Source organism: Mustela nivalis (assembly GCF_964662115.1).
Source record: "Mustela nivalis genome assembly, chromosome: 4".
Lineage (NCBI taxonomy): Eukaryota > Metazoa > Chordata > Mammalia > Carnivora > Mustelidae > Mustela > Mustela nivalis.
Genome location: NC_139023.1, coordinates 137,605,741 through 137,619,234, shown reverse-complemented (window position 1 = coordinate 137,619,234; position 13,494 = coordinate 137,605,741). Strand labels below are relative to the sequence as shown.

General features: G+C 34.6%; 1 protein-coding gene across 6 annotated transcripts in view; it reads right to left on the bottom strand.

Moving 5' to 3' along the window:
• CLCN3 (chloride voltage-gated channel 3) overlaps positions 1-13,494 on the bottom strand; it is a 104,292-nt gene that overhangs the window by 44,231 nt on the left and 46,567 nt on the right. For all 6 annotated transcript variants that reach the window (XM_082727280.1, XM_082727283.1, XM_082727281.1 and 3 more), the window contains one exon: positions 1,813-1,970. In XM_082727280.1, coding sequence (XP_082583406.1) covers positions 1,813-1,970 — 158 coding nt within the window. The remainder of the gene's footprint in view (positions 1-1,812; positions 1,971-13,494) is intronic.

Sequence of the window (13,494 nt, the reverse complement as noted above, 5' to 3'; positions counted from 1 at the left end):
ATGAATGGATAAAAAGAATACAGTATATATATGCAATGGAATACTACTCAACCATCAAAAAAAATGAAATTTTGTCATTTGCAACAACATGGATGGAAATAGAGGGTATTATGCTAAGCAAAATAAATCACAGAAAAACAGTTATAATATGATTTCACTCATATATGGAATTTAAGAAACAAAACAGAGTAGCAAAGAGGAAGGGAGGGAAAAATAAAACAAGATGTAATCAGAGAGGGAGACAAACCATAAAAGACTCTTAACCATAGGAAACTAACAGGGTTGCTGAAGGGGAGGAGGGTCGGGGTATCAGGTAACAGGGTGATGGGCATTAAAAAGGGCACATGATGTAATGAGCACTGTGTACATACAACTGATGAATCACTGAACTCTACCTCTGAAACTTATAATCACTATGTCAATTAACTGAATTTAAATTAAAAAAATAAATCTAAAAAATAAGTATTCTCAGATGATAAAATAAAACAAAAATGTGTTCTAAGATAAAAAACTTGGAAAACTTTGAAAATCACCACTGGATTGTATCTTCAAAAAGGTAAATACTGACTGATGAATCTCAGGGGTTATACTCGTCATAAACAAAATAATCTAATTCTAATTTATGTATCTAATGTATACATTAATATGAAAGGTTTTAACTAATTTTACAAGCAGTTATTTTCATTTATAAGTAAATTTCAGACCTCAAAGTTATAACAAGTCTTTTGGAATTTGGAATTTTATTTTTCAAAGAGAGTTTTTTTCTTTTAATTTATTTTTGGGTTATATCAGTAAGTCACAACTCACAAGTGGCACTTTTAAGCCATTCTTCTTTTAACGTTTTTTATTTAATGGATAAAATACAGATAAACCTTTAAATTTTTAATTTTTTTTAATTTAGCAGAAATTTATCTATTTCTTTTTTTGATGTTACAAATGGAATAGCTGATTTCTGAAGAAATTTTAGCTCAACTCTTTTTATCCCAAGATATATCTGAAATATACATTTGCTATAAAAACCACTGGAAATATTATTACAATGTAAGTAATTCTTATTTTTAAATTAGTGATTCATTACAAAACTTGAATATGCCCTTTACAGGACTCAATCTGAGAAATCCCAGCATTTAAAACTGAGAAAGGAGGGTGCCTGGGTGGTTGAGTCAATTAAGCATCTGCCTTCAGTTCAGCTCATGATCCTAGGGTCCTGGGACTGAGTTCGCATCAGGTTCCCTGCTCTTTGGTGAGCCTGCTTCTCCCTCTCCCTTCCCACCCCTGCTCATGTTCTCTCTCTCTCTCTCTCAAAACTAAATTTAAAAAAACAAACAAATAAAAAAAAAAACACTTTAAAAACAAATAAATAAAACTGAGAAAGGATATAAAAGAAAACAGTAAAATCCCACGAAGCTATCTCTCCAATATGCTTCTTCTTTTGTAATAATGGGAATTACATAACAACTTTCCTCCTTTACTGTAGCTGCTGTGCTGCTCAAAGACAAAAATCGTGCTGACTCTATACCTCAATCTTCCTCCCCAACTCACATGCTGTGTTTTCCTGGTCCTTCCTTTTTTGAACTAGTTTACTTTTTTTTATTTTAAGCTACCTCAAGTCCTTTCCAGAGGTATAAACAAACTTTTTTAAAAAATTACATAGAGAGAGGAAAAAAACATGTATTACTCATAAAATGTAGAAATTTACTTAAATGTACTTTAATGCATGATATATATTTTGGTAGCCTGAGATCATTGGCAAAAATATATTATTAAATTATCTGGTTATACACTACACTATAAATTACTGAAAACACTTACCCGTCTATGCCTTTCTCTGTCTTTACATTTCTCTCGCACCCAGTCAATAGTATGGAAATCATCATATGTACCAACACCTGGAATTGGTTCATCCAAAAGATCCAGCAAGTGTGTAGAACTGTTAATGCTGCCTCCATTTGTCATTGTATAATGAGTTCCTACAAAGCAAAAAAAAGAACAGTATGTTTTATGAGAGACAATGGTGAACTATGTAACCTTCTTAATAGTTTACTAGTAATTCATAAAGAAATAGTATCACTTGAAATGTAGTAAAAGAGAGGAAGGAAAACATCAAGAAAAGTCATCCAAAACTTTGAAATAAGGCGAAAGACCACAGCATGTCCTTACAAACGTATACTACAGTATCAAAAATAAGCCTGCCTAGTAGTCATCATTTGCTCTGAGGCAGAAGACTTTGATTTATTATTTTCTATGGATTAGGACATTGACTCTGTAAAGTTAGATAATAACTTAGAGAAGACTGATAAATTGAAAATTATTGTTTTCATCCAGCAAAAATGTAATTCAATTTCATTTAGTAGAAAAGATAATACTTAAGAGTTCTAGTATTAGGGTTTTTGTTTTTGCCCTGTAAGAAAATTTCTCACCAATACTTCATCAACTCACACATTCTCTTCTAAGTCATCTTTGTCATCAAGCTAGTTTCCTTACTAGTAGTAAATAAATCTTTGACACATGTTCACTATATACTTTTAAGAGACTTAATACCAGGAAGGACACAAAAAAGACTTAAATTTTAAAAGCTCAACCCAACACGAATGGCTCTTAAATTTAAAAAGTTCAATCCAACACAAAAAAGAGAAATACAAATCAAACCTACAATATCATTTTCCTCTATCAGACTGGTAAAGATTAAACAGGTGACTAAGGCACTGAGTTAGCAAAGTTATGGGGAAAGAACGCTTGCCACAAAATTATTAGTTTAAGTATAAACTGGTATAACCCCTCTGGAAAGTCAAAGCTACCAAAATTTAAATACACAGATGCTCTCAAACCCAGCAAAAAAAAAAATTTTTTTTGCAGTTACACTTGCATAAATCCTTAAGTTATACACAGTATGGTAAAACATCTCACTGTGTGCTCTAGAAGGAAAACAAATTAATGCCAAAGTGCTCATAATCCAAAAGAAGGGTCAAAAAAAGAGCCAGAAGTAAATACTTTGGAGGCCACATAGTCACAACAACACAACTCTGCCACAGTAGCACAAAAGAAATCACAGATAATATATAATAAGTGGGTATGGTTGTGTTTCAGTAATACTTTACAAAACAGGTGAAGAGCAGCATTTGGCCCAACCACTGATCTAAAGTCTCTACAGCACAAACTAAACTCAACTGAAGACATTTACTAGGAATTTTGTACTTAATGGCACTCTTCTAGATAGTATAGGAGATACAAAGGTAATAAAAACATTGTCCCTGACTCAATATAATACTGAATATTATAAACAAACTTAATGTCTATTTACTTCTACCAGGTAGAACAGGGTTCTCCCTTCCCTTCCTATCTGATATATTTGCCTTGGAAATATTTGCCTTGGAAAGTATAAAACTACTAAAAGAAGAATAGTATATTGATCTCAGTGTTCTGGCAGATGTACTCCAGGAATGAATAATGTATCATTCTTGGCTGAGGGTTTAAAAGCTCAATCCCTGCAACAGCCCATGTTGATTTACATAAAACAACCTTATGCGTTTTTACACTAGCTCTTTCTTCCTCTCTCTATCCTGATTTTATTCAGCAATTTCCACTCGGTAAAAGCTGGCTGAAAGGCCACAAATTTTCTTAAGGAAAAAACTACTGGAGAATGAACATAATGAGTATTTATAATGTCTGGACAAATTTGAGAATCTCGGACTCTGCTTTCTAGACAATAATAAAATTGGTAATTTAAAACATGTTTTTGGAAGAACGTATCAAAAGCTTCAATGGTCTTCTGATATGATGACATCACTTCTGGCCAAAAATGCATAAACTGAATCTTAAAAGGAAAAACAAACACAAGTTGAGGAAAATTCTATAAAATAAATGGCTTACATTCTTCAAAAAATGTCAGTCATGAAAGACAAAGAATGACTGAGGAACTGTTCTAGATTAAAGGAGAAATGACATGACAACTAAACGTAACTTGCTTCTAGATTATTAGAATGTGGACAAGGAAAAAAAGGGGTTTTTTTTTGTTTACATTAAAGCACAGAGTAAAGTAACTGGAAAATTTGTGAACAGTCTCTAAATCAGATAATGGCACATATCAATATCAATCTTCTGATTTTGAAAACTGTACTGTGGCTATTTATTAGGGAATAATCATTCATAAGGAAATACACACACTTAAGTATTTACACACACAAACACATTATGTGATGTATTATACATACACACACACACACATACAAAACAGTATGTGTTACATAGCAAATAGCACATAGAACAGTGAGAAAAAGAGTAAGAGAAAATAAACAAATGTGGTAAAATGTTAACATTTCAGAAATCTGGGTGAAAGGTATAAAGGATTCTTTTCACTATTTTTCAACATCTCTAAGACTGAAATTTAAAAAAAAAATGTTTTTTAAAAGTCTACTATGATATATTTTGAAAACTTCCAACTCCCCCCACCCCATGTTGCCTTTATTTGGGTAGAGTTAAAGAAACATGGACTGCTGATCTTAATTGCTCTTCTATTCAAAATATAAAAAGCAAAATTTCTATACCACTTAACATATATCCACACAATACATCAGCAGCCCCACAATAAGAATTGTCAAGTTGTTGCACCACAAAGATGATAAACAAATGAAGCATATATTACTCCAAGACATAAAGCAGAAGTAAAAAAGTAGATACTCATTTTCATGAGGTAACAAAAGATAGAGCAATACAATTAACAATATTTACATTAACTATGGGTCTTGTCTTTAATGATTTTCTAAAAGTTACTCAGCAGAAACTACTCTGACATCTAACTTACAAAACAATGAAGCAATTCAAAATATCTGAAAACCAGAAATTAAGGATTCAAACTTTTTAAACCAGAGGACCCTATGAACCAATATTTTGTGCTTTGGGGCTTTTAGGTTTTGTCCCTTACAACTTCTGGGACTGCTACAGGACATGTTAGCATGGGATTTAGCCAGAACAGCTTTTGTCCCCAACAGACTGTTTGTAGGTCGGTCTGTCCCTTTATCCCTATTTGCTTCTACATACAGAGCAATGGTGTTTAAAAAAAGCATATTCTAGGGCTCCCGGGTGGCTCAGTGGGTTAAAGCCTCCACCTTCGGCTCAGGTCATGATCCCAGGGTCCTGGGATCAAGCCCCACATCAGGCTCTCTGCTCAGCAGGGAGCCTGCTTCCTCTTCTCTCTCTCTGCCTGCTTCTCCACCTACTTGTGATCTCTGTCAAATAAATAAATAAAATCTTTTTTAAAAAATCCACAAATCAATGTGATGTACATTAACAAAATGGATAAAAATCACATGAGCATCTCAATAGACGCAACAGATGCAGAAAAAGCATTTGACAAAATCCAACATTTGTTTATGATAAAAGCTCTCAACAGAGTGGGTACAGAGGGAACATACTACAATATAATGAAGACTAGATAGGACAAAACTACAGCTAACATTATACTTAATGGTAAAAAGCCAAAAGCTTTTCCACTAAGATCAGAGACAAGAGCACTCTCACTATTTTTATTCAACAAGTACTAGAAGACCAAAGGCATTCAGATCAGTAAGGAAGATGTAAAACTGTTGTTATTTGTAGGTGATATAATACCATATACAGAAACCCCTAAAGACACCATCAAGAAACTATTAAAATAAATGAATTCAGTAAAGTTACAGGATAAATAATCAATACAGAGAAATCTGTTGCATTTCTATACACTAATAAAAAACTAGCAGAAAAAAATTAAGGACAATCCTATTCACAATGGCATCTAAAAAACAAACAAACAAACAAACACACACCTAGGAATAAATTTAACCAAGGAAGTGAAACACCGGTATTCTGAAAACCAAAAGACGCTGAAGAAAGAAACTGAAGACAACACAAATATATGGAAAGATATACCATGCTCATGGATTGGAAGACTTAATACTGTCAAATTGTCCATACTATCCAAAGCAATCTACACTTTCAAAAGCAATCCCTACTAAAAATAACAATAATATTTTTTACAGAAGTAGAACAAATAATCCTAAAGTTTGCATGGAACCACAAAAGACCACAGACAGTCAAAGCCATCTTAAGAAAACAACAAAGCTGGAGGTATCATAATCCCAGATTTTAAATGTTCTACAAAGGTATAGTAATTAAAATAGTAACATACTGGCACAAAAAAGGATACAGAGATTAATGGAATACAATAGAGAAACCAAAAACAAACCCACACTTATATGATCAAATAATCTACAACAAAGGAGGCAAGAAAACCTGATGGGGAAAGAACAGTCTCCCAACAAACGATGTTGGGGAAACTGGAAAGCTACATGCAAAACAATGAAACTGGACCTCTTTCATACATCATACACAAAAATAAACTCAAAATGGATTAAGGATCTAAATGTGAGACCAAGAACCATAACGCTCTTAAAACAAGAAAAAAGAAACAAACACAAAACCCATAGGCAGTGAACTCTTGGACATCAGCCTTAGCAATATTTTTTGAGATCTGCCTCCACAAACAAGAGAAATGAAACAAAAAGTGAACAACAAGAACTACAGCAAACTGAAAAGCTTTTGCACCATGAAGGAAACCACCAACAAAATGAAAAGGCAACTTACTGAATGGGAGAAGATATTTGCAAATGGTATATCTCATAAGGCATTAATATCCAAATTATATAAAGAACACCCCCCAAAAAATCCAATTAAAACACAGGCAGAGATTTTAAAAAAATGAAATCTTGCCATTTGCAACGACATGGATGGAACTAGAGGGTATTATGCTGAGCAAAATAAGACAATCAGAGAAAGACAATTATCAAATGATGTCCCTGATATGAGAAGTTGAGAGGCAATGTGGGGGGTTTGGGGAGTAGGAAAGGAATAAATGAAACAAGATGGGATCAGGAGGGAGACAAACCATAAGAGACCCTTAATCTCACAAAACAAACTGAGGGTTGCCGAGGGGAGGGGGAGTAGGGAGAGGGTGGTTGGGTTATGGACACTGGGGAAGGTATGTGCTATGATGAGTGCTGTGAAGTGTGTAAACCTGGTGAATCACAGACCTGGACCCCTGGGGCTAATAATACACTATATGTTAATAAAAAATAAAATTAAAAAACCACAGGCAGGGACGCCTGGGTGGCTCAGTTGGTTAAGCGGCTGCCTTCGGCTCAGGTCATGATCCCAGCGTCCTGGGATCGAGTCCCACATCGGGCTCCTTGCTTGGCGGGGAGCCTGCTTCTCCCTCTGCCTCTGCCTGCCACTCTGTCTGCCTGTGCTTTCTCTCGCTTCTCTCTCTATGACAAATAAATAAATAAAATCTTTAAAAAAAAATAGATTTAAAATAAATAAATAAATAAATAAATAAAATAAAAAACCACAGGCAGAGGACCTAAATCAACATTTTTCCAAAGAAGACATCCAGATGGCCAACAGACACATGAAAGGAAACTCAATATCACTCATCATCAGGGAAACACAAATCAAAACCATAGTGAGGTATAACCTCATACCTGTCAGATGACTAGTATCAAGGAGATAAAATTTAGTAACAAATGTGGTGAAGGGGCGCCTGGGTGGCTCAGTGGTTTGGGCTGCTGCCTTTGGCTCGGGTCATAATCTCAGGGTCCTGGGATCGAGCCCCACATCGGGCTCCCTGCTCCGCAGGAAGCCTGCTTCCCTCTCTCTCTCTCTCTGCCTGCCTCTCTGCCTACTTGTGATCTCCGTCTTTCAAATAAATAAATAAAATCTTAAAAAAAAAAAAAAAAAAAAAAAAACAAATGTGGTGAAGATGTGGAAAAAAGGGAACCTTCATGCACTGTTGGAATGCAACTGGTAGAGCCACTATGGAAAACATTATGAAGGATCCTCAAAAACGTAAAAACAGAAAAACTATATGACCCAATAATTTCAATTCTGGGTATTTACCTAAAGAAAATGAAAATACTAATCAGAAAAAATAAATGCACCCTTATGTTTACTGCAGCATTACATATAACAGCTAAGATATGGAAGTAACCTAAGTGTCCATAGATAGGTGAATGGATAAAGGAATTTTAGTATCTATACATAGTGGAATATTATTCATCTATTATGAAAAAGAATGAGATATTATCATCTCCAACAACATGGATGGACCTAGAAGGTATTACACTATCCGAAATAAGGAAAGGAAAGAAAAGGAGAAAGGAAAAAGAAAAGAAATGGAAAGGAAGAAAGAAGGAGGGAAAGAAAAGAAAAGAGAGAAAAGAAAAAGAAATAACATATGATTTCACTTATACGTAGAATCTAAATCCCAAAGCAAACAAAAAACTGAAACAGACTCAAAATATACAAAACTGGTCACTGCGAAAGGAGAAGGGGGTGGGGGGTGGATAAAATAGTGAAGGGATTAAGAGAAACAAACCACCATTTATAAAATAAGTCATGGAGAACGAAAATACAGCATAGGGAATAGAGTCAATACTATTGTAATAATAACAAATAAGATATTGTATAGGGTGAGTTTAACTTTTCATATATGCGCTTTTCTGTATGATCTTTTATTCCATATTGTCTTTTAAGTGTGTATTTGAAAACTTAAAAAGAAATTCTACCAAAGAATTAATATCATACTCAATGACATTTATAGAAAACTTAATTTAGCAATATTGGAAAAATTAAATTAATAAAATCTATTATTATAAAAGGAGTGCTATATAAAATTCAAGATCAGCTGGCTATTTTAAAAAATTCAAACTTTTATTTCAGTATGTTTGACATTTCATATATTTCTTTTATAGTTTGTTCTGCCAAACATGGAAATCTGAGTAATATGAAGAAGGAGAAAAGGAAAAACTTTCTATCCTACTCTAAACTGGGTAGGGAACATTCATTTTTGAGAGAATCATAGAAGTGCCTACATACCCCACATCTGGAGTCATTTTAAAGGTATAATGTGTCCTAATAATTACAATATTTTAAAAATATTCCTAATGTATCATTTCTTTGTATATAGTTCACTGCAACCTAGATTCGTCTAAAGTTTAACTTACATATATTAAAATGAGATAAATACAAATTATTTATGTGTGTTAATAAAATGCAGTACAAGTTATCCAGCTTCACCTCGCAACTTCATCTTATGCATGAATGAAGCATGTATCTTGTAGGTAATGCCACAAGCACAAATTTAAATACATATATACATGAGTATGTGCATAAACTCGATCTCTCTCTTTCCTAAAATAATACTTCAGGGGTTGGTTAATTAGAAAATTATTATACGAATTTCCTAAAGCTGATATCTGAAAGGGAAATCCATAAGACAAAGAGGTTTATGGGATGAAATAAAGGTGGTCAGGCCATACTTTCCTGAGTATGCCTTTCTTTGTCCTCAGTAAATGCTGTTCTTATAGTTGTACTCTATTAACACAAAATGACATGAGTTAGCCTGGCCTTCCCATTTCTCAAGGCACATACAGCTTGCATTTACTTATCTGTGAAGAGAGCGGTAGAGGTGTACCAGAATACCTTTTGAAAATACTGATCAAGGTTCCTTACCCAACACTACTTCCTTGTCCTCTCCACACATTTTTCTTCTACCAGTTATTGAGGCAATTATTGCCGAAGGAAAAGAAATACACAACAGAGCACAGAAAACAAGAGTCATTACTTTGGCTTCTGAGTTTCAAATTTAGGCTTTTAAAATCAATAGAAAGGCAAAATTTTAAAAGCCAGTATCTTTGAGTTTAAGTGATAGGTTTCCAGGTTTCAAAGGCTTTAAGTAAGAAAAGGTTTGAGTTTCTGCAGTAAGACATGGATTGAAAAAAGAACAGATGAAGAACCAATCCTTACATGACTACATGAGGTTTGCTGGGGAGGCAAGGAGAGGAACTGAGTAAACAGAAGTTATAATAGTTAAACTGGCAACTGGCTTCAGTCTTTAACATTTTCCTATAACAAAAAAATATAGATGATATACTAGCCACACTTATTTACAAGCTCTTCATTACCGTGCATACTTTCTAAAAACTATCTCATATCATTAAGTGCATATGCACATCATTTTCAATGTACTTCAGATTAACTGCTGTGACATACTGTAATTTAAACCTCCAGGTTAGTTTGCTTTACAAACAGTATATGCAATGAACATATGTGAGCCTAATTAGTCACTCTATTTCCCAATTTTTAAATTTTTAACTTTTTTCCTGTTCTTAACATTTTTTCTCAAACGTGCCCAGATATTGAGTATCAATAACCAGATATATCTCCAAGCTTAAAATAACCACATTAACCAGGAGCTGTCCTCAGATTAGGATTTTTCTTTGTATAATGGTCCCTTATTGTTTCTATCCACCTAGAAACCCTTTCCTTTTCTTTCTGTAACAGAACCCAATTTTTTTAGGAACTCTCTATCCCTTATTTTATTTTTTTTTTTATTTTTTTTTTTTTTTAAAGATTTTATTTTTTTATTTGACAGAGAGAGATCACAAGTAGGCAGAGAGGCAGGCAGAGAGAGAGGAGGAAGCAGGCTCCCTGTGGAGCAGAGAGCCCGATGCGGGACTCGATCCCAGGACCCTGAGATCATGACCTGAGCCGAAGGCAGTGGCTTAACCCACTGAGCCACCCAGGCGCCCCCTATCCCTTATTTTATATAGTCTTGGTGAGAGCATCAATCAAGGTGTCCTCCCCTCCCCAGCTAAGAAAAAGGCACATGATCCAAGGCAGACTGATAAAACTATCTCTTGGAAATGTAAGTCTTGAGCACTGTGATACAAAGACACTGGGGGTCTATTAATTTCAATGACTTCACTTCCAAAGGATAGGACAGCTGCTGCTACTTGGATTATAAGAAAGTACAACCTAAGGTTCTAGTCCCCCTCCACCCCCAAATTAATTAATTAATTAATTAAAGTAACAGTTTCTGAATTTAAGAAAAAAATTGAAAAACGTTTCTGGAGGTCTGACTACCAGATGCCAATGAATACCCTTCTACTACGTAATGGCTGGAAGAATGATAGGGAGACTAGAAAAAAGACTGCCTTCTTTGCAGAGTGACCTAGTAGAGAAATTCCATTACCTTAATGCCCTTGGAGCAAAGTCATATTCCAGCTCTGCCACCTATTAGCTATGTAACTATACCCTGCACAAGTTACTAACCTCTTGGTGGTGACTGGGTTTTTTTCACCCACTTTTAGAGTACGATGTGTAAACTGGAAATAAATCATGTAAAATATCTAATACTAAGTCTGATAAACAGGAAATCAACAAACACAAGTTACTGTTTCTACTCAAATATTCTGGTATTCAAAACTTTACCAGGCTGCATTATATTATTCATATGGCATTATTTTTAACCCAGAAGACTGACAAAATGACAAAGAAGGGGGAGGAAAATGTCTTACAAATTTGAACAATGAGCTCTTCTACAATTGTATACTAATCTAAAATCCTATAGATTTTTCAGTAAATAATTTAACTAATTACGGCCAGCTTCTATGGACATAGAAACACATTTCTAAAATCTATGGTCAATAACCAATCTTTCTATAAAATGGATATTTTGCAATTCAAATATTATCAACAATATTTCCATAGTTCAATTATCACCAACACTAAAACAGCTCAGTAGGCAGGAAATATTATCCAATCAATGAGCTGTTAACTGAGCTGCAGTTTTCTGTCAAAAATAAAACTATTTTTTAAATTTTTTTTGAAGATTTTATTTCTCCTGTATATTTCTTCTTTTTTATTTTTATTTTTTGAAGATTTCATTTCTTCTGCACAAGCAGGGAAAGAAGCAGGAAGAGGGAGAGGGAGAAATAGACTCCCAGCTGAGCAGGAAGCCCAATGCAGGACTTGATCCCAGGACTCTGGGATCATGACCTAAACCTAAAACAGCTGAGCCACCAAGGTGTCCCGCAAAAATAAATTTATTGATAAGAGAACTTTGTCTTGTTTATTTTTTCCCCAGATGCAAAACTTTTTATCTCTTCTACCACCCCCATTCCCTAACAACTACTAACCTACTTTCTGCCTATATGGATTTGCCTATTTGCCATTTTATATAAATGGAATCATAGTTTTATGTATTGGGGTTCTTTTATTTACCATAATGTTTTCAAGGTTCATGTATGTTGCAGCATGTATCAGTACTTTATTACTTGTTATGAATACTTATGAATATTCTGCATTTTATTTATCCATTCATCCACTGATGGACATTTTTTTTTTTTAAGATTTTATTTATTTATTTGTCAGAGAGAGAGCGAGCGAGAGCGAGCACAGGCAGACAGAGTGGAAGGCAGAGTCAGAGGGAGAAGCAGGCTCCCTGTGGAGCAAGGAGCCCGATGCGGGACTCGATCCCAGGACGCTGGGATCATGACCTGAGCCGAAGGCAGCTGCTTAACCAACTGAGCCACCCAGGCGTCCCCACTGATGGACATTTAGATTGTTTCCTCCTTTTTGGCTATTATGAAAAATGCTTCTATAAAGTTATGTACAAAAAATTCATACATACCTATGTAAACAAAAATTCATTTACTGGTATCAGTAATCTAAACAAACAAACAAAAAAAACAAGTTGGTCTTTTCAATAAATAATGCTGGTACTACTGGCTATCCACATGCAAAAGAAAAAAGCTAGATCTGTACCTCATACTACCATAAAATTAACTCCAAATAGATCACAGATATAAACTTAAGGGCTAACTAAAACTATAAAACTCTTAAAACAGTAAATGCTTATGACCTTGGGTTAGGCAGTGGTTTTGCAAAAATAACACCAAAGCACAAGTGACAAAAGAGGTAACAGATAACACTAGACTACATCAGAATTTTAAAAAAATCTTTCATACCTAGAAGCCAGACACAGTTATCTGGTATCTAACAACAATAAAACAATATCTACACTGTTCTTGGCACTTGGCACTTTACATATATGAGCTTATTTAATTTTCACAACAAACCCATGAAATAAGAATTACTCCATTTCATAAATCAGAAAAACAAAACAGAGAGTTAAGGTTATATATCTACAAAGTAGTTAACAGAGATTCACATTCAAGCAATTTCATTCCAAAGGCATTTCTTAGCACTACGGAATACTGACTAAAAAGTAATTTCATAGTTAGTTTGTCTGCCTGTATATACTTATATGATATGTGGACACTCTTCTCCCATAGTAAGTTAAGAACCCTTAGGAAGTGTCTTCTCCCAAAGACTTGTGCACGTGCACTTAGCTTTTAGACGATTAATGCAATCCTACCCTTCACCGTTATCATCCTTCTTTGCCTTTGGTTCCAGAGCACTTGTCCTATATTATTTAAAATGCTACACTGAAAAACTGTTTCAACAATAGTCATGGGCACTGCTTTGTTACCAGCATTCATGTCCCTGTGCTTTAACAGGGGTCTAATGAAAATAACACACCCCACTCTCGTTGTCAGGTCATTCCGTGGGCCATAAGAAGCCTACCTTATCCCAGGGAGAGCTAACTGCCCCTCCAGG